Source organism: Mustela erminea, chromosome 7, assembly GCF_009829155.1.
Source record: "Mustela erminea isolate mMusErm1 chromosome 7, mMusErm1.Pri, whole genome shotgun sequence".
Classification (NCBI taxonomy): Eukaryota; Metazoa; Chordata; class Mammalia; order Carnivora; family Mustelidae; genus Mustela; species Mustela erminea.
The window spans coordinates 75264609-75288379 of record NC_045620.1 but is presented as its reverse complement, the minus strand read 5'-3'; the positions used below and the strand labels follow the sequence as shown (position 1 = coordinate 75288379).

Genomic DNA, 23771 nt, shown 5'->3' with positions numbered 1-23771 from the left:
GAGTGGAGCTCAGCAGTGTTTTAGCAAGGCCTTCATGTGGTTCTCAAGTTTGAGAATCCTTGCTATAATATATGAAAAACCTATACTGTATTAAGTTCTAGTGAATATTGTTGATTCCCATTGACGTCAGCATTCACTGGTTCTTTATCTTCAGCTAAGCCACATTTTAAGAAATTGGAATATATCCTGGAATTCCTCAGGATGTTGAGAAGTTTGTACGATGCGTGGATAGAAGAATTGCAGATACTCATCTTGGAGAAAAGGGAGACTTGGAGAATAGCTAACTGTATTCAAAACTTTTAAGGATTTCAACTAGTGTTTATGCAGAGGCAGAATCAGTAAGTGGAAATTTTAGGAAGTCAGATTTGGTTTCATTAGAAGACGCTCTGTCTTGAAAATAATGAACTGCTCCATACCAGAGGATTTCAGGTTGGACGACCATCCTGCATTTGGTGGAAGCAGGGACTAGATTCACTTTCAAATATAAAATTATGAGAGTCAAAGTACAAATAAGGTACATATTAATAAGTAGAGAATAAGTCAAATTGATTAGATGCTGAGAGGATTCAGGGTAAGGGAATGATTAAAAACTGAGTACGATTAATCCAGGGAGGTTTCTGGGAGAGAATTTTGATATATGCCTTTAAAAACCAACAACTGGTCTGAATAAGGGAATCATTTCAAGTGTTGTGAATGGGTTGTTATGAATAATATGGGGGGGGGACAATGAGGGATTGGGGACTGAGGGCTTGGCAGGTTTTATAGACTTTGCTTTGGAGGGAATAAATAGACTACCCTGGGGTTTGCCGTAGTAGGTTAATGGAATCGTTGGTTAGAAACCTTTGGACAAAAAGCCTGAATTGTTAGGCAGAAGCTCTTGGTGGAATTGACTAACAGTGGTATTTAAAGGTTGGAAAGGTGTGACAGTGAGGTTATTAAAACTTTTTAAGATGCAGGGGAGCCTGGGTGGCTCAGTCAGTTAAGCGTCCAACTCTTGAGTTCAAGACTTTACTTATTTATTTGACAGAGAGACAGAGAGAGAATACAAGCAGAGGGAGCGGCAGAGGGAGAAGGAGAAGCAGGCTTCCTGCTGAGTGGGAAGCCCAACGTGGGCCTCGATTCCAGGACCCTGGGATCATGACCTGAGCTGAAGGCGGGTACTTAACCCACTGGCCACCCAGGCAGCCTTTGACTTTTGATTTCATCTCCGGTCCTGATCTCAGAGTCTTGAGATCAAGCCTCGGATTGAACTACACACTGAGCATGGAGCCTGCTTAAGATTCTCTCTTCCTCTCCCCCTCCACAGCTTGTGCACAAACTCTCTCTCTCTCTCTCAAATATAAAAAATAAAAAGCTTAAAAAGAACTTTTCAAGATGCCAGGTTTTGGATAATCAGCCTTCATTGATGATATATTTAAAACTGCTACACATTTAAAATTGTGTGCTAATTCTGTTCATGTTCAGTAAGTTATAAGTTCATGCTACCATTTCTTAATTATTTCTTAACATAGCAAACTGTGATCTGTTTTGCTAAGACTTGCCATTTGAGCACAAGAGTCCTAAACATGGTTTCATTTTTGACTTGTTCCCTTTTTCCCGTAGGCATGACTCTCCAAGAATCTGTCAATTTAGTTGCTCTCACTAAATACCTGAAACATCTTGAAGATAAATATGCTGAAATTAAACAGGCTATGTTGAAAAAATATGTACCAATTCAGAGGAAGGCAGAGTTAGATGAGGAAATGATTATGACATTAAAACGGAGAGATTTAGCTGAAAATCTGAACAAACAACTACAGTTTCGGTATGAAAATTGATTATATACTTTTTAAGTTTGAAGCTTTTATTTGTGTTTATTCTTTTACTCCACTATTTGATTTTAGGTTTGGTATATTGATTTTTTTTTTTTTTTTACCTTTGTAGTCATCAGAGACTGCAGATTATTTCAAATGCATTTATTTCCTGGATAAAATCTGATATGAGCAGCTCATTTGAAGACTTTGTAGAGCATATTCAGAAAACTAAAAGTTTACCTGGTAATTTATCTATATTTTTTAATTACCACAAATAATGGAAATCATCATTTTTCCCTCCAGAAAGCAAAAGAATGAGGATTTTCCTAGGCTGAGTTTAAAGAAATTTTAAAAAAAAATGTATTTCTGTTTTGTCTCTATTACCCTATGAGCTTCTTCCTTAAACAGCTAAGAGATAATTGGTAAATAAATAGTAGATGTGGTAAGCCAAAGAGAGTATACCTAAAACTGTACCTGAAAATACCGGAGATACAAACAGGGAGGCCACTCAGTTTAGGAAGAGATTGGTGCTTTTAGAAACCATAGCATTAAGTTGTTTATTAATTAAACATGTATATATTTATTATTTTCTACTGATTGATAATCTTAAATATTCTGTGGTGCTTTTTAGTAATTATAGGTGATGAAGGCATTGTTGAAGAACTGCTTGAAGACGATCCAGGCAAGGCAAAAGGAGCTGAAATTTTGCTTTGCTACATTGAAAGGCAAATATTTGAAAAGCTTTGATTTTCCTTGTTAAAATGTTACCACATTTATTTAATATTTATTTAAATATTAAGTAAATATTTAATATTTATTACATGTTTAGCATTTGTTTAGCATCTTGGTGAGCTATAGTCTCTAGATTTTGTATTTTTACAATTTTAGTCTAGCAAACAAATTGGAAAATAAACTAGAATTTTAAAAAATAGATTCTTTGTGTGGAAAATATTAGATGGGTAGTCCAGAAGATTTTTCAGAGGATATATATTTAACTTTTATTTATATAATATATTTGCATTTCCTAGCCATTAGCCTGATGTTATGAAATGTTTTAGAGAATGTCTTCTTGAGTCAGATTATCCTAATTCAGTCATTTTTTTCTCATTTCTCCCTAATGTTTAAGTTACTATATATAGTGTATGATAGAGGCTTACAAAGACCCAAGACTGTTCTTTAAGAGTTAATTTATAGCTGTGAGTCCAAAATGTAAAGAATATATGTGATATTCCTAGTCATATGCTAAATACTTTTTAATTGTGGATTGTCTTACTGATATAGTACAAAAAGGGGCAAAGGTCATTTTGGGGTGGCACCAAAGCCTGTGCTATTTCCTTACACTGTCTGCATCTCCAAGTTTATCAGGCTTAGATATGAGAGTAAAAGCCTTGTCGAGATGAAAAGTTTTATGTATTTTGCTTATTAGTATTATTTTGATTATTTTGATGTTTTTCTCCTCTAGGGTGTCAAATTCATTTGTAACACTGTAAATCCTGTTTGCCATAGTTTTATTAATTATGGGTAAGGGCTGATTTGAAGACATTCTTCCCTAGTAAGAGGAGTAGAGGCTTATTATTTTTTTTTCTTGTGTTAGTCTTGTTATTAATTAGGAGTCTGATGTCTGGCAGAGTGACATAGGCTTCTGAATACCAAGGACACCTCTTGATCTTCAACTCCACGTTCTTGGTGTTTCAATTACTATTTCCCATAGGCTGAGTCTCTAAGCAGATTGCCCTCCTTTCACCTGATATCCCTTTTCATCTGCAGATGATATGTGAGAAAAAAATCTAAGCTCATTGTGAATTCAGTTCAAGTTCTTTCCATTTTCTATGTCTTGTCATAAGTACTATAGGAAAAAAAGTACAGGGTAAGGTTCAGTCTTCTGTCAGGTGAGAGTTTTATTCTGAGGATACAAAAAAATGACAGACTATTAAAGAAAGAGTGAAAAAACATCTTCCTGAATGAATGAATCTAGATTTGATTTTTCTATATTACTGTATTTAGTCTGTTTTAGACAATTCTAATTAGTTTTCTTTTTTGTGTGTACTATCATAATGCATAACAAAATGGAACGTCTGTAGGTTCAGTGAATTAATGTCGCTTGGTGAATATGAAAAGGCGGCTTGTTTTGCAGCAAACAGTCCTAGAAGAATTCTTCAAAACATTGGGACAGTGAATAAATTTAAGGGTAAGCTTTTTCTCTGAACCTTATATATGTATGCAGATTGTACTTTTTTTTCCTGATAGAATGGAAAGAGTATTGGAAGTAGGAGACTAAAGATCTAGGCTCTACCCCATCCCTGCTATTTACTCAGTTTCTTTAGCTGTCACATTGAGGGATTTGATTTGTTTTTCTACATTAAATGAGGAAATATTTCAAAGCATAAAGATAAGTGTGGAGAGACATACAACAGCCATGTACTTACTATCGGGATTCAGTAGATGTTAATATTTTGTCAAATTTGTTCTACTTCCTTTTAAAACAGCTTTGTTGTTTTAAGTTGACATACATGTAAAAAGTGTATGTATGTACACAATCTGATAAATTTTGGCATTTGTGTCACCCAAAAGTCCCCTCCTTGCCCTCAGTGATCCTTCTCTCTGACTCTTCCTCACCCTTCCCATCTTCCTCTCTCCCACAGCTTCCTCTCAGGGGCAACCATAGTCTAATTTCTGTCACTTTAAAGCTAACATTAGTTAGCTTTTCCTAGACTTTTACCTAAATGGAATTACATAGTATGTAATCTTTTTTGACTGACTTCTTGCACTCAGGATCATTATTTTGAAATTCATACATGTGTTGCATCTATCAGTATTTCATTCTTTTTTATTGTTGAGTAGTATTCCATGGTATGAATAAAAATCCTTTATCAGATACATGATTTAAAAATATTTTCTCCCAGTCTGTGGCTTGTCTGTTCATTCTCTTTGAGTATCTAGGAGAAGTTTTAAATTTTGTTGAAGTCCAATTTGTGAACTTGTTTTTCTTTTATGGATTGTAACTTTAGTGTTATACAGAAGAAATCTGTTTCTAATCTGCTGATTTTGACTCCAGTGATTATGATTATGACTTTTTGGTAAGGATTTTGTAGTTTTAGGTTTACATTTAAGTCTCTGATTCATTTTGAGTTAATTTTGATATGTGGTGCGAGGTATGAGTTAAGGCATTTTTTTGCTGGTAGCTATCCAATTGTTCCATGATAGTTTATTAAAAGGACTTTCTCCACATAATTGCCATTGTTGAAAATAAGTTGTGCTTATATTTTTAGGTCTCTTCTCTTTCTCTGATCTGTTTATCTTGATGCTAATACTACACTGTCTTGATTATTGCTGCTTTATAATAAGTGGTGACTTATTATAAAGTCAACAGAGTGTTAGACTTCAAACTCTGTTTTTCTTTATCAAGTTTAATTTGGCTATTCTGAGTCTTTCATATTTCTGTTAAAATTTTTAGAATCAGATTGTAAATTTCAATAAGAAATTCTGTTCAGGATTAGACATTGAACAACATTGGATATTTGGTCCAATGAACCCATAAACATGGTATATCTACATTTATTTGGGTCTTTAAAAATTTCTTTCAGCAGTGTTTTGTAGTTTTAATTTTTCAGGTTTTTTTTTTTACATTGAAAAATTTAGTATTTTGCTTAAAAATTTTCAGACATCTTAGAAATACCCAGGAACTCTTCCTTTGGATGTGTTCTGAAATTGGTGAAGTTAAAAGTGGTATTAGTATATCCCTAAGGTTTTTTTTTTTTTCCTTCTCCCCTTGACTGATCTGCTTAAAGTAGGGAACATAAGTTTTAATAAAAGTCAAAGCATGCAATTAAGACATGCTTAAATAGGTATAATTACCAGTGAAATAGGAAAACAGCCAACTTTTATTACTTTTCTAGGTATGTGAATCTTATGCTGAGAAATTCACCAGTATTAGGTGATACTTAATTGTTGTCTAGATAGTTGTTGTCTAAATAGTTTTATTTTAAAACTAAACTGCATTTTTAAGAACTGAGAGGCTCAGAAATAAATACAGAGGTATAAGTAAAGGAGGAATATACTCAGTGGAGGTTACAGTTACAGATAATTTTTCCTATTATTTTCATTTTATGTGGAAATTTTTGATGTCAAATATATACAGCCTGTTTTTGATTAGTTTTCCCTCCAAAGCCCTTTAAATTCAACAGTGAAAAAAAATGTGTTTTTTTTAAAAGATTTTATTTATTTATGTATGTGTCAGAGAGAGAGAGAGAAAACATATAAGCAGGCAGAGGCAGAGAGAGAAGCAGGTTCCCTGCTGAGCAAGGAGCCTAATGTGGGACTCAGTCCCAGGACCCTGGGATCATGACCTGAGCCCAACGCAGCAGCTTAACCAACTGAGCCACCCAGGCATCCCACAAAAATGTTCTTTTACATTTATTTGAACATGAAAAATTTGTTGTCATATACATAATGCATATGAACATACATATTTACAATACTTATAGAGATCATTTGTGAATTGTGTGTAAATGGCCTGTCTCATATTTTTGCATGCACAATTTTTGGTATTCTATCCTAGTGGTTGTAATACAGAGTATAATCTTGTAGCTTTTATTCAGTGGACTCAAAGTCAAAAAACCATTCCAACAATTATTTATAATTAGATAACTGATTTTTAGTTCATGTTACCCTGCAGAAGTAGTCATACATCATGATTAATGACACTGTACCTTTGGGTGTTAAACTGTTAATTTTTATAAGTCTGAGTTTTAAATTGGTGTATATAAAAGTAGCCAAAGCCTAAAGAATGATGACGTAAGAGGTTTCTACCACAGAGCATTTATAGTTTCATAAGGAACACAGAGCAAAGAGAAGTGATTTTTAGTCTGTGTTTAGGTCTTGTACATCTTTTGTCAGCTTTATTTTTAAATATTTTATATTTATATTAAAATTTTTTATTTCAATTTCCAAAATTGTTTGTTAGTAGTATATAGAAATACAATTGATTATTATATATTGATATTGTATTCTGTGGCCTCTTTAAACTTGTTTATTAATTCTAATACTTTTATTGTGTATTCCTAGAATTTCTACATAGCTAATTACATCATCTGCTAAGAAAGAGTTCCACCTTCTACTTTCCAATATGGATGTCTATTATTTCTTTTTCTTGCCTTATTTCAGTGGCTAGATCTTCCATTATAGTGTTGAATAGAAGTGATGAGAGCAGATATCATTGCTTTGTTTTTGATCATTAAGAATGATATGAACTGTAGATTTTTCGTAGATGCCCTTTATGAGGTTGATGACATTCCCCTCTGTGATTGGTGAGAATTTTATCAGGGGTGAATGTTAGACTTGTCAAATACTTTTTCTGCTTTTATTGAGATGAAAATGTGGTGTTGTCTTTTAGCCTGTTAATGTAATTTATTGCCTTCCTGGGGAAAATTCCACAATTTAAAAATTAATTTATTATAATTACATAGCTATATAACCATTTTCATAACTTAATTTTAGAACATCTTTCATTCCAAAGATAAACCTTATACCCATTAATTCCTCATTCTCTACCCCCTGCTCCCTCTCTAAACCCTAGGTAACCACTAATCTACTTGCTATCTATATAGATTTGCCTATTCTGGACTTTTCATATAAATAGGATTGTGCAATGAAGTTTTTTTTTTGTTTTTTTGTTTTTTTGTTTTTTTTTGTCACTGGCTTCCTTCACTTAGCATGATGTTTTTGAGGTTTATTCATGCTATAACATACTGTTCCATTGTATGGATACATAATGCATTTTGTTCATCCTTTTGCCAGTTGATAGTAATTTGGGTTGTTTTTACTTTTTGGCTATTATGAATAATGCAGCTATGGGCATTTGTATACAAGTTTTTATGTGGACATATGTTTTTATTTCTTTTGGGTAGATACCTAGGAGTGGAATTGCTGGGTTATATAGTAACTCTGTGTTAACACTTTGAGGAACTGCTGCTAAACTGTACTATTTTTCATTCCCACCAGCAATATATGAGGATTCCAATTTCCTCACATCCTTACCAGCCCTTGTTAATGTCTGTCTTTTTGTTGTAGCCTTTCTAATCCATGTGAGATAATAATATCATTGTGGATTGATTTATTTGTTTATTATTTTTTTAAAAATTTAATTCCACTATAGTTAACCTACAGTGTTATAATATATTAATTTCAGGTGTATAATGTAATAAATCAAAAATTCTGTATATTACTCAGTGCTCATCAAGGTGAGTGTTCTCTCATTGTGACTTTGATTTATGAATCCCTAATGACTAATAGTGTTGAGCATCTTCTCATGTGCCTATTGGCCATTTGTATATCTTTGGAGAAATGTCTATTATTTGCCCATTTTAAAATTATGTTATTTGTGTTTTTATTATTCAGTTGTGAGAGTTCTTTTTATATCCTGGATAAAAATCTTGTATCAGACAGATGATATGCAAATATTTTCTTCCAATCTGTGGGGTATTTTTTTCTTCTTCTTCTTTTAGTAATCTCTACATTCAAGGAGAGGCTCAAACTCATAATTCCAAGATCAAGAGTCACATGTTCTTCTGACTTAGACAGGTTCCCCTCTTTTCACTTTCTTGATGGTGTTGTTTTGTTTTGTTTTTAAGTAGGCTCTGTGTCTAGCATGGAGCCCAGTGCAGGGCTTGAACTCATGACCATGAGATAAAGACTTGAGCCAAGATCAAGAGTTTGACACTTAACTGACTGAGCCACCCAGGTGCCTCTTGATGGTGGTTTTTGAAGCACACAAGTTTTAATTTTGTTGAAGACGAATTTACCCATCTTTTATTTTATAGCTGTGCTTTTGATGTTATATTTAAGAAGTCTTTGCCTAACTTAAGATCCTGTATTTCCTTCTAAGAGTTTTGTATGTTTAGGTCTGTGATCTACTTTGAGTTAATTTTTGTGTATGGTATAAGATAGTGATCCAAATTGATTCTTTTGCCTGTAGATATCTAGTTATCCTGGCACCATTTGTTGAAAAGACTGTTCTTTATCCAGTGAATTGTTTTGGCCCCTTTGTCCAAAATCAATTGACTATAAATGTTTAGAGTTTATTTCTGGACTCTTAATTCTATTATATTTCCCTAGATATCTGTCCTATGTCAGTATCATATAATTTTGATTACTATAGCTTTGTAGTAAGGTTTGAAATTAGGAGCATGACACCATTTTTCTCTTGATTAGTATTAGCATTGTATGTCTTTTCCCATATTCTTACTTTAGATCTATTTGTGTCTTTGCATTTAAAGTCATTGTCTTCTACATGCATCCTAATGCCTGATGTTGATAGCAACAATTGCCAAACTATGGAAAGAGCCAAATGTCCATTGGATAAAGAAAATTTCTGTATCTATCTATATGTTTGCGTGTGTGTGTGTGTGTGTGTGTGTATCTACTATATACATACATATATATACAATGGAATATTACTCAGCCATCAAAAAGAGTGAAATCTTGCCATTTGCAACGACATGGATGGAACTCGAGTGTATTATGTTAAGTGAAATAAGTCAGTCAGAGAAAGACCAATACCACATTATTTCACTCATGTGGAATTTAAGAAGCAAAGCAGATGAACATAGGGGAAAGGGGGAGAAAAAAGAAGCAAACCATAAGAGACTTTTAACTATTGAGAATAAACTGAGGATAGGCCAGGAAAATGGACTAAATGGGTGATGGGTTTTAAGGAGGGTGCTTGTTGTGATGAGTACTGGGTGTTATTATATGTTAGTGATTAATCACTAAATTCTATACCTGAAACCAATTTTACCATATATATTAACTAACTAGACTTTAAATAAAAACTTAAAATTAAAAATAAATAAAGTCAGTGTCTTCTAAGAAACAGATGCTGCGATTCTGCAGTTTTTGTGGTTTTTTTTTGTTTGTTTTTTTGTTTTTTTTTTTTTGTTTTGGGGGTTGAAGATTTTATTTATTTATTTATTTGACATCCTACTTTTTTATACACTTTGACAATCTCTGCCTTTCAGTTGGAGTGTTTAGATCACTTACATTTAATGTGATTGTTGACATGGTTGCATTTTGTTTGTTCTCTCTCTTTCTTACCTCTTCTTTGTTACCACTCCCCCCCACTTTTTCTGCCCTCTTTTGGATTAGTTGAAATTTTTCATGATTCCATTTTTCTCCTTTGCTGATTATGAGCTGTAACTCCTTGTTGTCTTATTTTGGTTGTTGCTTTAGGGTTTGTAATTTCTATCTTTAACTTATCACATTCTGCCCTCAGGTGATATTCTACCACTTGATGTACTATATAAAAATAATACGCTTCTAAATACTTATATTCATTGTGTATACTATTTCTGGTTTTCATTTTATGTAGATTCATATTTCCATCAGGTATTATTTTCCTTCTGGCTGAAAGACTACCTTTATTATTTTTTATAGTGCAGGTCTGCTGGTGGTATATTCCTTCAGCTTTTACAATTTCCATGTGAAGGTTCTGAGGGAGATTATATTCTCTATTTCTCTCCTAGCTTCTAGGTGGCTGTCAACAATTTTTGGCATTCTTTGGCTTGTAGACACATCACTCCAGTCTCTGCCTCTCTTTTTACAAAGCATGTAATACTTAGTCATTAAATGTAATGTTTAATCCTAAGCATTAGTTATAAGTTATAAGCATGTATTTTTACATGTTTAAGCATATAATCTAAAATTGTAGATTGAAATTTTTTGAAGATGCGAAGAGGTGAATATAAAAAGAAAAAGCAAACTGTTATTTACTTAAAGTGTTCAACTCAAAAACTTTTCTTCTCTCTATAGCTGTTGGAAAGATTAGAGGCAAGCCTTTTCCATTACTCTTATTTTTTGAGGCCATCTTTAGTACAAGTCATGCATATAGACGTCCTATTAATGCAGAGCTAACCCTGGAAGGAATCAAATGTGGATTATCTGAAAAACGTTTAGATTTAGTTATCAATTGGGTCACCCAGGAAAGGTAAGCAAAGTAAAGTTTTTAACTTAATTTTGATAGTTGGTTATTAAAGTTGTTTATTCTCAAGATTTCAATAGTTTTTTTTATTAGTACATTATTTGAATATTTATCTCAGGTCACTGCTGCATTAATTGGTCAGAAAAGATTTACTAAGCATTCAAGCAGTGATGAGGCCTAGTCACAATGGGCCCAGATCAGGAGTTGTGTAATGGCAGTTCACAGATGATTCATGACCACTTTATGGTGGATAGAAGTTGATTAGTAAGGATAGAAAAGGATAAATCAGTGTCATGCTACTCAGAGGGATAAGGCAGGGACCTGGATCCAGACAGATTGTGGGTACAAGTAAAGAATAAACCTAGAGAAAACTTAGAAGCAGGATGGATGTGGACCAAAGTAACATTTAGAACATACAAACCAGTAAGAATAGATAGGAGATGACTTCTTGGAATTAGGTTTCAGTACAGATTGGCAGATTTGTACTAGAGCCCCCTTAGGTTAGATTCCCTAGTACTAAAGCCTCAGACATGGATTTGAGTGTACATTGTTGATAGAGGGATGGCTTCTCAAAAAACAAAACAAAACAAAAAAACATGTTTAAGGGAGTGAGTGAAGCAGAATAGAGATGTGTGTGTGTGTGTGTGTTTGCGAAGCTAGGAAAGGATGTGTTCTCAGGCAAGTTTTAACCTTGGTCTTATTTATAGAGGCACAAAGGCACAAAGCTGTCCCCCTCGAGGCAGAGGGGCCAGCCTTTTGTACCTCTCTATTAGAACTATGAGCTGCCTGGTTGAGGCATGGTGGCTCATGCTAGTGAAGGGCAATCCTATAGAAAGGAGGGACCTGTAAGCCACTGGCAGCCAATACTCAGAGCAGCTGGGGAAGGAGGATCCGGGCAGGACATTAAAACAGCATTTATTACAGTCAGCCATTTGCACAGCACCTATGTATCTTCTTCTTACCTTAACTTCATTCTATCTAGGCACAACTTCTCCAGGACTTTGTGGGTATAATTCTGGGGGAATCTTAGAACAGGCGGGTTAGTGGGATATACTATAGCTCCTGTCATGATAATGGATCCTAGGGTTGTAATTTGTTTTTTACAACTTTATTGATACATAATTTGCATACAATATTTGATACATATTTCAAATGTACAATTTGATGAGTTTTTGTAAAATGCATTGTAGAGATGTAATTGACATATAATAAACTGCACATATTTGTAGTATACAGCTTGACAAGTTTTGACATATGTATATACCCATGCAATCATCACCACAGCTGAGATAATCAATCTCATTCTATCCCCATTCTGTCTCCAAGTAACCACTGATCTACTTTCTGTCATAATAGATGAGGTTTCATTTTTCTAGAATTTTATAAAAATGGAATTATATATTATGTATTATTTTTTCTTCTTGGTCTGGCTCTTTCACTTATAGTTATTTTGGGATTCATTCATATTAATTATTACTTATCTTTCTCCTATGTCCATTTTATATTCTTCTTACTCTTATGCTTCTGTTGGTCTTGATGGCTTGTCTGGTAGGATGACTGTGGTTGCCATGCCTTTATCAAACTATGATGGTTGATACCCACTAACAGTTTTCATTTGGCATGGGACTATGCAGAGATATCCCAGTAGATTATCTGCCACCTGTAACAAGCTATTATATACTATTAAAAAGAATAGTCTTCTATTTTTCTGGGTCCTGCTAAAGTTGGAGTGTCTACCCAGGGAACACCAATGACTGGAACTAGAGAGCTGCTCATCATGAACTGGATTCTGACAGGCTCACCAAGTCATGAGGTCAGGTGGGCTCAAAGAGTCCAACTAAAATTAGGTACAATCAGGATCATGCTCAAGCAGATCCAGAGTATACAGGTTAACTTCAGAAGTAGATGGCCCAGAACCCATGTCAACTACCACCAACTGGCTGACAGTACTTCCACAGCTCACACCTATGGCCTCATGCTGGGGTGGGGTAACATAAGACCAGCAGACAAGGAAGAAAAAACCCAAACTTGGTTCATGGATGGTTCAGGTTGTGTCTCGGTGATGCCAGCTTTTCCCTCCATCCTTTGAAGATGGAGTAACATGCTTCAGGAAGAAATGCACTCTTTAAAATAGTGAAAATTATATGGTGTATCCCCAGTTGGTGGAATACTTGGGTCTGGGAGGTAAAAGAGTGGCTCTACACAGCTATCAGTGCCCACTTGGAGAATGTATTAATTGGAATTTTCCAGAGAAACAGAATAAATAGAATGAATATATATATATATATATATATATATATATATAATTATATATATATACATGAAGAAATGGGCTTGTGCGATTATGGAGGCTGGTAAATCCCAAGATCTGCAGTCAGCAAGCTAGAGACCCAAGAGAGGCCTTAACACTTACCAATGGTGTTAAGTTTCAGGCTGCTCAAGACTCAAGGAAAGCCAATGTTTCTGTTTTAGTCCAAAGGTTGGAAAAGACTGATGTCACAGTTAAGCAGTCAAGCAGGAAGAGTTCCGTCTTATTTGAAAGAGGGTCAGCCTTTTTGTACCATTCAGGCCTTCAACTGATTGGATGAGAGCCATCCACATTCACAACAATCAGCTTTATTCAGTCTACTGATCATTTTCTTTCAAATACATCCTCACTGACTCACAGAATAATATTTGACTAAATATCTGGGCACTCTAGGAGCCAGTCAAGGTGACACATAAAATTAACCATCACAGGGAGTTTGTGTTTTCTATTCCTGCAGCTTGAGGTTCTGTGAGCATGATCGACTTTGATTATCATGAGAAGGGAAGATTGTTGTTACATAACAGAGAAGAGAGGAAGATATTTGGCTCTCAGGTTCCCACTTCCCTTAAAGAGAACATGATAATTAGATCCGAGTGCTTGTCATTCACTGATAGACAAATCGAGAAGTAGTGTAAGGGAAGAAGAGAGAAGGGATGGAGAAGGGCAAACTGTCGAGCAAGGATGTGAACTCAGGTAAAGTCTAGTAATAGATAGCATTACAGGGAGAGCACTACAGAACCTAAACCATACCAGAGTTGTTTCTTCTTGAATTATGGGACTGGCCTTTTCTATGCTTTCTTAGTCAGTCATCTGTTCTTAACTACTGGGGGTTATAATTTTCTGGACAGGGTAGCTCCAGTCAGCTGAGGGCAATTCTTTGGGAAAGTAGAGAGCTGTGAGCTGTTAACAGTCAGCTGGGAAGAGAGACCGGTCCAGCAGAGAGGACTAAAAGAGTGTGTGCCTGCTTATGAAGATCAAGCGGTTCTTGTTGAGTCTGTGTGGACATAGGTTGGGCTGTGAGTGCTGGAATGCAGAATGAGGAAAGGCCTCCCTGTCGTCTGTCTAGTAGCCATGGCCTGCTTATTTTGCAGTGTAAGGGCTATGCTTCCTTGGCTCTGGATGCATAGGGACATAGGATACATATTATAGAGTAGTTACAGTTTTCACCTATCATAAGGAGGATAGATGGACTAATGTAAACACTCCCTAAATAATAGATTCATGATTTAGAAATGTCCCAGACATAAAAATGGCAAGTACTACTGCCTCCTTGTGCCCATTCCAAATTCACCATTTCCCCTTGCATGATGCTGGATAATCCCAGACTTTACTGGATTGGTGGCCCTGTTGTTTACCAGTGCAGGGGATCTTTTTTCCACACCTCGTAAACAGCTTCACTTCCTGTTCACATAATAGTTAATTCTGCTTTAGGAAACTTCTCCATACATATACCCTACTTCCCTGCTTTGCCTCTTTCTTGTTCCACCTGGTCATACCTTCCACACCCTCCACAAAATGTACTTATCAGGGGGCCCTGTTGATGGCTCAGACATGAGAATACCATTAAAAAGTGCATGTTCGTTATCACCTGTGATCAGTGCAGAGAAATTTCAGACAAGATTGATTTCCCTAGGTATACTGATGGTTCTTGGCTGATTATTCCTGTAGTGGTAAGAATTTAAATTCTTATACAATTCACTCAGTGCATAAATTTGGAAAATACCACCACTTTTAAGGATCCTGAGATGCTCTAACAGGATACTAAAGGTGATTCACATTCTTTATTCTTAACCTCTGATCTCTGGTCTCTGACTCTGATGACCTGGCCTCCATCATATGGCGACCTTAAAAAGTTCTGTGGTTCTTTCTTTGAAGCCCTACACAGAGCCAGGCTTGGCTCTCTTAGTCTTTCTTACCTGAGGAAAGTCCGATCACTTGACACATAATCTAAACTTAAGAAATGATGCTGTACTGGCTTTAGGTCTCTAAATTGCAGACACTGCTCCTAGAAGTGGAAAAATATCCTCTGACAGGTTAACTTTACAAACTGAACCCTACAAAAAAAAAAAAAAAAGTAAATAAATATCATGCATAGATTTAGTGATTATATGTTACCTTTATTTTAGCTTAAAAATCTACAGTCTGGGGGCGCCTGGGTGGCTCAGTTGGTTGGACGACTGCCTTCGGCTCAGGTCATGATCCTGGAGTCCTGGGATCGAGTCCCACATCGGGCTCCCAGCTCCATGGGGAGTCTGCTTCTCCCTCCGACCTACTCCTCGCTCATGTTCTCTTTCACTGTCTCTCTCTCAAATAAATAAATAAAATCTTTTAAAAAAATCTACAGTCTGGTTTATAGTCAAATATGCCTTAGTTTACTAGTGGAGTTAAGCATATTTTCTTTTACTTATTAGTCATTTGTGTTCTCCAGAATCAGGCTGGAGATCCACTTTCAGAAGTCCCTAAAACAGTCTACTTGGAATTGGAAGTAGGGGTGGGAGAACCAAGAAGGGGGCTTTGGAGAAACAGAAAGAAGGTATGATGATGAGGTGACTGTGGGGGATATGTGGGCAGAGGTTCCTCGGCTCATTTCCTGGCCAGGTTCAGGGTGCTTGATTACGTCCCTTTCCCCCAGGGCTAGAATCCCTGTTTGTCTTTCACCTTTTTTCCTTCAGGGTCGATTCCATTCTTTTGGGGCTTGACCCATTTTCTCCCTTTCAGTAATTTTCCTTTTTAATCATATTCTTCTTTCCTCATCTTCCTTTTGGAAAGTGACAAATGGAGACACAGCAGCCTCGGTCCTCAGCTCTGGCCTTCTTTCAGGTGGAACAACATAATGGTGGTGACTTCTTAAAAAAATAAAACTATAGGGACACCTCGGTGGCTCAGTGGGTTACAGCCTTTGCCTTTGGCTCGGGTCATGATCCCAGGGTCCTGAGATCGAGCCCCGCATCGGGCTCTCTGCTCGGAGGGGAACCTGCTTCCTCCCTCTCCCTGCCTACTAGTGATCGCTGTCTGTCAAATAAAGCTTTCGTTTAAATAAATAAATAAATAAATAAAACTATATTTAGAGAAGAAATAACTAAAATACTGATATTATCATCTTGCTCTGGGAATACGGTCACTAAAAATACTGAAATAATTAGTAGTTCAGCTTTAGGAAACATCGGGGCTGTAGCTACCAAAACCTATATTTTGGTACTAAAATGTAGAAGTCAGGTATTTACTTAGTAAATAATTGATTTCTACTCAGAAGCTGCCTTTTGATTTTAGACCTACCTCTCTCTGGCCACCCTGATAAACATGGAAGGCTTTATTTATTTCCTGAGTTTTCAGTAAACAGACATTTTGCAGGGGTTTCAGGATTTCATTTTAATGTTATTAGCATTTTGTTACATGTATGCAGGCAGCAATATTATATGATTGCTGTTATTCTGTAGCTATTGAAAATATAACTAAAATAAAATCTCTGTAAAACTGGTGATTAGAAGTAATATCTTTAATCATACCCAAATGTGTTTTGGCCTTTGCTGATCATTTCTAGGTGCAGTGTGCTAGTGCAGATGGTTCACTTCAACTTTGTTTGAAGATGGCACATTAAAAGGTGATGACAAGTAAAAAATTAAAAAATTTTAAAAATGTGATGACAACTGAAACCTATTCAAGTGAACCATCTGAAAAGAACTACTTCTTCAGTCTCTCCTAGTAGGGATATCTTATATCCTTTTATTCCCCCTGTTGTTTTGTATATATCTTTAACAATTTAAATCACACATTTCTTACAAACATTGCAAGATCTATCACTAATTTTGAGCTAAAATTTGTTGTTGCTGTTATTAACTAATATTTAATGAGTTCTTACATTCTACAGGGTTTAGAATCTAGGTAACATCTGAAAACATTGAGATCCTCAATTATAAGAGAATTTTTCTTTACCTTGTCATTTTAATTCCTGTCAGTCTTCTATGGGGAGTTTTCACTGTGTTTGTAGATTTTTTAAAAACTTGAGCTTGTTTTCACTAAAATGTCTTCCCCCAAAAGAATACATGCTGATAGTTTTTTCTGGTTGTTGTTAAATCTTAAGTATGTTTAATTTCTTCTATATCAATTGCCTATTAACTTGGAATTCTTACAGACCCTGGACAATCCAGTTCTACTGTATTGTATTCAGATATTTTCATCCACTCACTCATGAAGAACTCTCTAAAGTATTACCTATTGATCTGCTTGCTCTAGGCTCACATTTTCTGAAGAGTTGGGGGATGTGATTTGTGATTATGGGGAACAGGATACTTATAACAAAGCCAAGTGCCTGGCTTTAGCTCAGATGATCTACAGTGAATGTGGCCTGCACAAGAAAGCTCTTCTTTGCATATGTAAACAGGGCCAGATTCCTGGGGCCATGGAATACATACAGCAATTCAAGGACTTTACTTACGGTGAGTGCCAGTCTACTTAATTGTATGCATTTGAATTCTAGACTTTAATTGTGAGATCACCTGTGGTAGTAGGCAATATTTTGGATTTACATTTTAAAGTCTGTTTCACATATACTGATGAGTAGATTTGTCTGTTTGTTGTTAGCAAAACCTATCTAACTTTTATTGAGTACCTACTTTGTGCCAGACTCTGGCTGAGGTGTTCTCACATCCTTCCAGCCAATCCCTACAACAGTCCCATCAGGTAGGCACTGCTAGGCCCACCATGTAAGTGGAGATACTGAGCCCCAGAGAAGGAAGAGAGCCACGGTTTGCACAGAAGCAACTGCGAACCAAGAAAGCGAAGTTTGTCTGTGGTACTCATGGTAGGTCCTGGTTAGCTGTGGACAGCCCCCTCAGAGTGGTCTTTGCCTTAAGGTCAGTTATGGCTGAGGAGATGTTTTCCTCAAGTGTCTGGCAAAGGTACCAGGGACTGAGCCTGGGGCTGTCCTGTGAGAGAGCCTAGCAGCCTTGGAGAAAGTAAATGTCAGGGTGTTACTGCTTCTCTCCCTCTGAAGTACACAGTTTATTTTGCAGGTATTTTAGACCATCCTACTTAAAGGATTTTTTTTTTTAATGGATGAATTTACTTGTTACATAAATGTTCTGGACTATGTATAAGCATTAGAAATGAAGACTTAGTAAAATAATCTTCATTTCAAAATTTTGAAACACCTGGCTTGTAATTGGGAATGATCTGAGATCATTGTCAACCTTAAGGTAACCTTAGTTGAATGAGTTGATCTTTTATTTCGAGTTTAGTTCATCAGAAATCTAAATGTACAGGCATCCTGACATCTCCCACATCCCAGGACTGTGTCTCAATTCTGATTTGCAGGCTTTGTACCCCAATTCTAAGAAGTTGCAAATAGAATAAAACATAGCACTTTTAGGTCATATTTTTTCCAGGAAAGAAGAACATTGATGGCTGTTGAATCTGGTCAATTTCAAACAATAAATTGAATTTTCCTTAGGATCTAGTTTTTAAAGTTATGAATTTCTTTATTTGTTACACTTGATACTATAATTTGGCTTTTTACATGCATGACCTTACTTAAATCGTTATGTTAACTATAAAGTAGGTTTGGGGGATGCCTGAGTGGCTCAATTGGTTAAGCAGCTCAGGTCATGATCCCAGGGTCCTGGGACTGAGTCCCGCATCAGGCTCCTTGCGAGCCTGCTTCTCTCTCTGCCTCTGCCTGCCATTCTGCCTGCTTGTGCTATTTCTCTCTCTCTGACAAATAAAGAAATAAAATCTTAAAAAAAAAAAGACTTAAAAAAATAAAGTATGTTTTGTTATTATCCCTATTTTATAGATTAAAAAAAACTCTGTTTCCCCAGAGAGGCTAAGGCTCAAAGAAGTAAGTAATTTGCCTATACACACAACAACAACAGAACAGAATCTGGTATAGTACTCAATATTTGTTGAATGAATTATATATTTTATTTTTATTATCTAAGTATGCAGATTCAATTTCTGTTTTAGGTTTTATTTTTCCATAGATGATAGGTTATTTTAGTCAGTTTAGACATGGAGGTTTAATTAGACATAGGTTTAATTACTCTTAGAATTTTTATTGACTGAAATGTTAAGTTTCTGTTTTGCTTGCAAAATTTGCCTTGCATAAGTGAATAGAAACATGACTGACTCATTATCATATTGTTCTGTTCTTCTAGTAGTGCATTACAATCTAAAATGATTAAATATATATTATAATAATTTATGAAGTAATAACACTTTTATGTAATTAGAACCTTGATGTTTATTCTCAGAATTTCTTTAGCACATGAAAGATGAAAATAGTAATGAGAAAAAAATAACTTTCAAACAAACAATGTTTGAAAATTACTTTCCTTATTTTACTTTTTAATGAGAAACAGCCACAGCTTTCCATGGTATCATATTGGTCTTGGGAGTCAGATTCAATTTGTTAATACTTTCTGGCTTCAGAAAAAAATGCTGTCCCTTAGATTTAGACTATCAGTCAAACATTTACAAATTTAAAAACCCAAGCCAAACAAAAACAGAAAAATTCTAAGAAATTTGTTCCAAAAGCGTAACTGTTACTAAAAGAGCATCTGTTTTAAAAGTTATTTCCACCCCCAATAATTTTTAGAATAAAGCCTGAAATGATTTGTTTGTTCACTTTCCCATTATCATTAAACAATTGAATGTACATATCTGGAAATTGGAAATACCTATTTTAAATGTGAGCTTCTCAAACTTTGTGGTCTTGGGTCTCTTTTATACTTCTAAAAACCACTGAACATCCCAAAGAGCTTTTTCTTACGTGGGTTATGTCTACTGATATTTATCCTGTTAGACATTAAAGCAGAAGATTTAAAAATATTTCTTTATTCATTTAAAATAACAATAAGCCCATGACATATTATAATAATAAAAATTTTTTTATAAAAAATAACTTCCCAAACCAAAGAATTTCATAAAAGGAGTTGCATTTTCCACATTTTGTAAATCTCTGTAATGTCTGGTTTAATAGAAGATAGCTGGCTTCCCATATCCACTTCTATATTCAGTCTTTTGTAATATCACGTGTCATGTAGTCTCATGTATATTTGTGAGAGAATGAGAATGAAAAAATCAAATAACAACTTAGTGTTTTTATGAAAGTAGTTTTGACTTTGTACACCCTAGACCATATTTTGAGAACCAAAGCTCTAGATATTTGTGAGTTAAACAGGTATCATACTTGGTATGCCTTTATAATCTTATTAAAACAGAACATCCATGGGGCGCCTGGGTGGCTCAGTGGGTTAAAGCCTCTGCCTTCAGCTCCGGTCATGATCCCAGAGTCCTGGGATCTCTGCTCAGTGGGGAGCCTGCTTGCCTTCCTCTCTCTCTCTGCCTGCCTCTCTGCCTACTTGTGATCTCTGTCAAATAAATAAATAAAGTCTTTAAAAAACAAAACAAAACAAAACCAAAAAACCCAGAACATCCATGAGATAAAAAAATGATTAATAGGGACGCCTGGGTGGCTCAGTTGGTTGGACGACTGCCTTCAGCTCAGGTCATGATCCCAGAGTTCCAGAATCAAGTCCCACATCCGGCCCCCAGCTCCATGTTGAGTCTGCTTTTCCCTCTGACCTTCCTTTCACTCATGCTCTCTCTCACTGTCTCTCTCTCAAATAAATAAATAAAATCTTTTAAAAAAATGATTAATAATATGTCAAACCAAGGAATGATGAAATGGATTCCAAAATGTGGTAAGCAGAGGGGAAAGGTCATGAGATTGGAATTTGTATTCCTTCTAATTAGTCAGAGACCATACCTTGCACATATTTGAATAAATATTGGTTAATTAATGAATTCAGGGAGAAAGGGATTTGAATACCTGATTGAATGAAGCAGAGTGAGATGTGTGAGTTATGAAATGTTGGAGGCAGAGGGGTGCTATATAATAGCTTCACCTTAGTGGAGGCCAGTTTGAGTGACCGAAATCATAAACTTCTACCTCTTCTCTATGGAAATTAAAAAAAAATTTTTTGACTTTATTGATACAGAGTTATATTCTGTTATTCCTTGTTTCTTCTTTTACCATTTCTCCCTGTATTTCTCTGTATTTTGTGTGTGTGTGTGTGTGTGTGCATGCATGTGTAAATATACATACATGCATACAGTGCACACACATACATGTATTTATTATTTTGGAGGAGCATTACTATAGATTGAAAGGTCATAGACTCTGGGAGGTCAGATGAACTGTTCTACTTTATATCATGCGTATAATTTTGGGAAAATTAACTTCTCTAAACCTGTTTCTTCCCTTTCAATGTGAGAATAATGTCTCACTTATATTGAATATTAAATGCAGTGATTTAATAGATTTAAGTTCCCAGTACAGAAATTTGTGTTAAATAAACACTTATATTGCCTGTCAGAGTGCAAATTATGTTTATGGGAGTTCTTGTAAGGCTCTCAGAAATTATTCTGAAAACTATCTCTGTTGTGACCCAAGAAGAGTATTTTTACTTGAAAAACTTTAGTAAATTAACATAAAGTTTACAAATTTAAGAATGTAAATCATGGGATGCCTGGGTGGCTCAGTTGGTTGGATGACTGCCTTCAGCTCAGGTCATGATCCCGGAGTCCTAGGATCGAGTCCCGCATCAGGCTCCTGGCTCCATGGGGAGTCTGCTTCTCCCTCTGACCTTCTCCTTGCTCATGCTCTCTCTCACTGTCTCTCTCTCAAATAAATAAAATCTTCAAAAAAAAAATTAAAAAAAAAAAGATTGTAAATCATGATTGCAGTACTAGATGAACTCAGTAGTTAGCCAGTGTATTAAACCATATGAATTTGGAGTCAAAAATGGTCAAATACAGGCAACTTCATATGGCTCAGCCTCCAGCTACTTGAACTGGCTGATACCTTCTTAAAGTCTTCATTTTTGAGTTTCTAAATACTTGATATTTTTAGGAAAAAAATTACTGAAACCCTTTTTCTGTGCAAGGCACGGGAAGAAACAAATTATACTGACTAGGAACTGATCCAAATATCAGTCTCAGGGTATAGACAAACATAATGTAGTATTAGATGGAACCTTAGAAATTGGAGATACCAATTCTAGCACTTTTAAAGTGCATAAACTGAGATCCAAAAAAATAAGCAGTTGGCGGAACTGTGATTAGAACTCAGATTTCCTGATTGCCAATCTAATCCTTTCTATTCTACCCTATGGTAGAATAGAATTACCCTTTGATAATTTGTTTTTCTGGTAGTCTGTGTTATAAGAAGTTTTCTTTCATATTTTTGCTATACTGAGCATAATTTTTTTTTTTTTTAATTGGAGAGAGTACTGTTGAGTTCATTGAGGGCTTTGGAAGAATTGGAAAAAGAAGTGTTGTTTGGCAGGTACAGACATTAGCTGGTCCCAGTTCGTAGTTGATGTATCATACTAGGATGTTGAGACATAGTTTTTTGTATGTTTTACTTTCAGATGACCTGATGCAGTTAATAAAGTTATGTCCTCACATCGAATTAATTCAGTGTCTGACTAGAGAATGGAATGGGAAACCACCATCTTTATCTTTTGGTCTTGCTATACTTCATCTGTTTTCTGTGGATCTGAAAAAAGTTGGCATTAAGCTACTTCAAGAAATAAGTAAAGGTGGGAAAAGTAAGTATAGTAAAATGTTATCGTAGCAGAGAAAGTAGTGGTTGTTTAGGGAAAGGTTCAAGATCATTATGTCTGAGTTAACCCATTTTTCCTAAGAGTAGTTCCTTCTCGGCAGGAATTGACTTTAGGAGTTTATAAATGTAAAGATTACCATGTCAATATAGTTTGTTGACAATAGTATGTATTTCTTGAGGTAATTACAATGAAGAGAGAATCTTTGTGAAGCTTTAGGGGAACATCTTAATAATCATACTGGCTAACACTACTCTAAAAGCTGTACATATATTAACAAATGTGTATATTTAGTAATTTTGTATGATTTAAAATGCTATTTTTAGACATAAACACTATATATTTTTATTCTTAAACTAAATACATATGTAAATGTCATTTCCATATTATGTTTACTCTGAATGTAACTCTGGAGTGGGATCAAGAATAACTAATTATGTCTCACTTTTTTCTTTGCTTTCTCTAATTTAATATAGGAACTTGAGCAGATAGCTGGATTTTGAATTGTTATATGGGGTTAAAAGAATGAATAGCAAATTACATGAAAATGTATTTGGGAAGATAATTTTGAAATTTTCATTACAGATATGAAATAAAATATTTTATTTGACAGAAAAATAATAATCATGGTAGAAATAAAATAATAGTGCTGACAATATTTTAAAAAGAGATCCTCTTTCATTAGGTTTCATAAGTAATGCAGGTAATAGATAAGAAATGATTCCCTAAATAAATATATTCCAAAGAGGATCACCATAACTGATTTTCCAAAAGTAATATCATTAGTTTTCTTTAATAAACAAAATCATTCTTTTATTTCCTTTAGAAAAATATTTGTTATAGAAGCCCCATCATTAAGAGGTGTCTCTCTATCCAGAGATAGGAGGAATTTGCCAAAGAGGTTTTCAAGCCCTTGGATCAGCACTACTAGGGAATTTTATAAAAAGAATTTGAAGGATCTTGAAAACTAGACCTGTAGGCCCCAGTTATATTATAGTGTCTAGCGGTACCTTAGAGTCTCTGAATAAAGCTGAGCCCTCGTTCTTCGTTTTTTCAAACCCCTTCCTTGTAGC

At 35.2% G+C, this 23771-nt stretch overlaps 1 protein-coding gene across 6 annotated transcripts in view; it reads left to right on the top strand.

The window, feature by feature from the left end:
• Window positions 1-23771, top strand: part of CLHC1 (clathrin heavy chain linker domain containing 1) — a 38454-nt gene that overhangs the window by 14115 nt on the left and 568 nt on the right. For all 6 annotated transcript variants that reach the window (XM_032352143.1, XM_032352141.1, XM_032352142.1 and 3 more), the window contains 7 exons: window positions 1603-1804; window positions 1924-2036; window positions 2425-2518; window positions 3875-3981; window positions 10599-10773; window positions 17309-17511; window positions 22507-22686. In XM_032352143.1, the coding sequence (XP_032208034.1) occupies window positions 1603-1804; window positions 1924-2036; window positions 2425-2518; window positions 3875-3981; window positions 10599-10773; window positions 17309-17511; window positions 22507-22686 (1074 nt within the window). The remainder of the gene's footprint in view (window positions 1-1602; window positions 1805-1923; window positions 2037-2424; window positions 2519-3874; window positions 3982-10598; window positions 10774-17308; window positions 17512-22506; window positions 22687-23771) is intronic.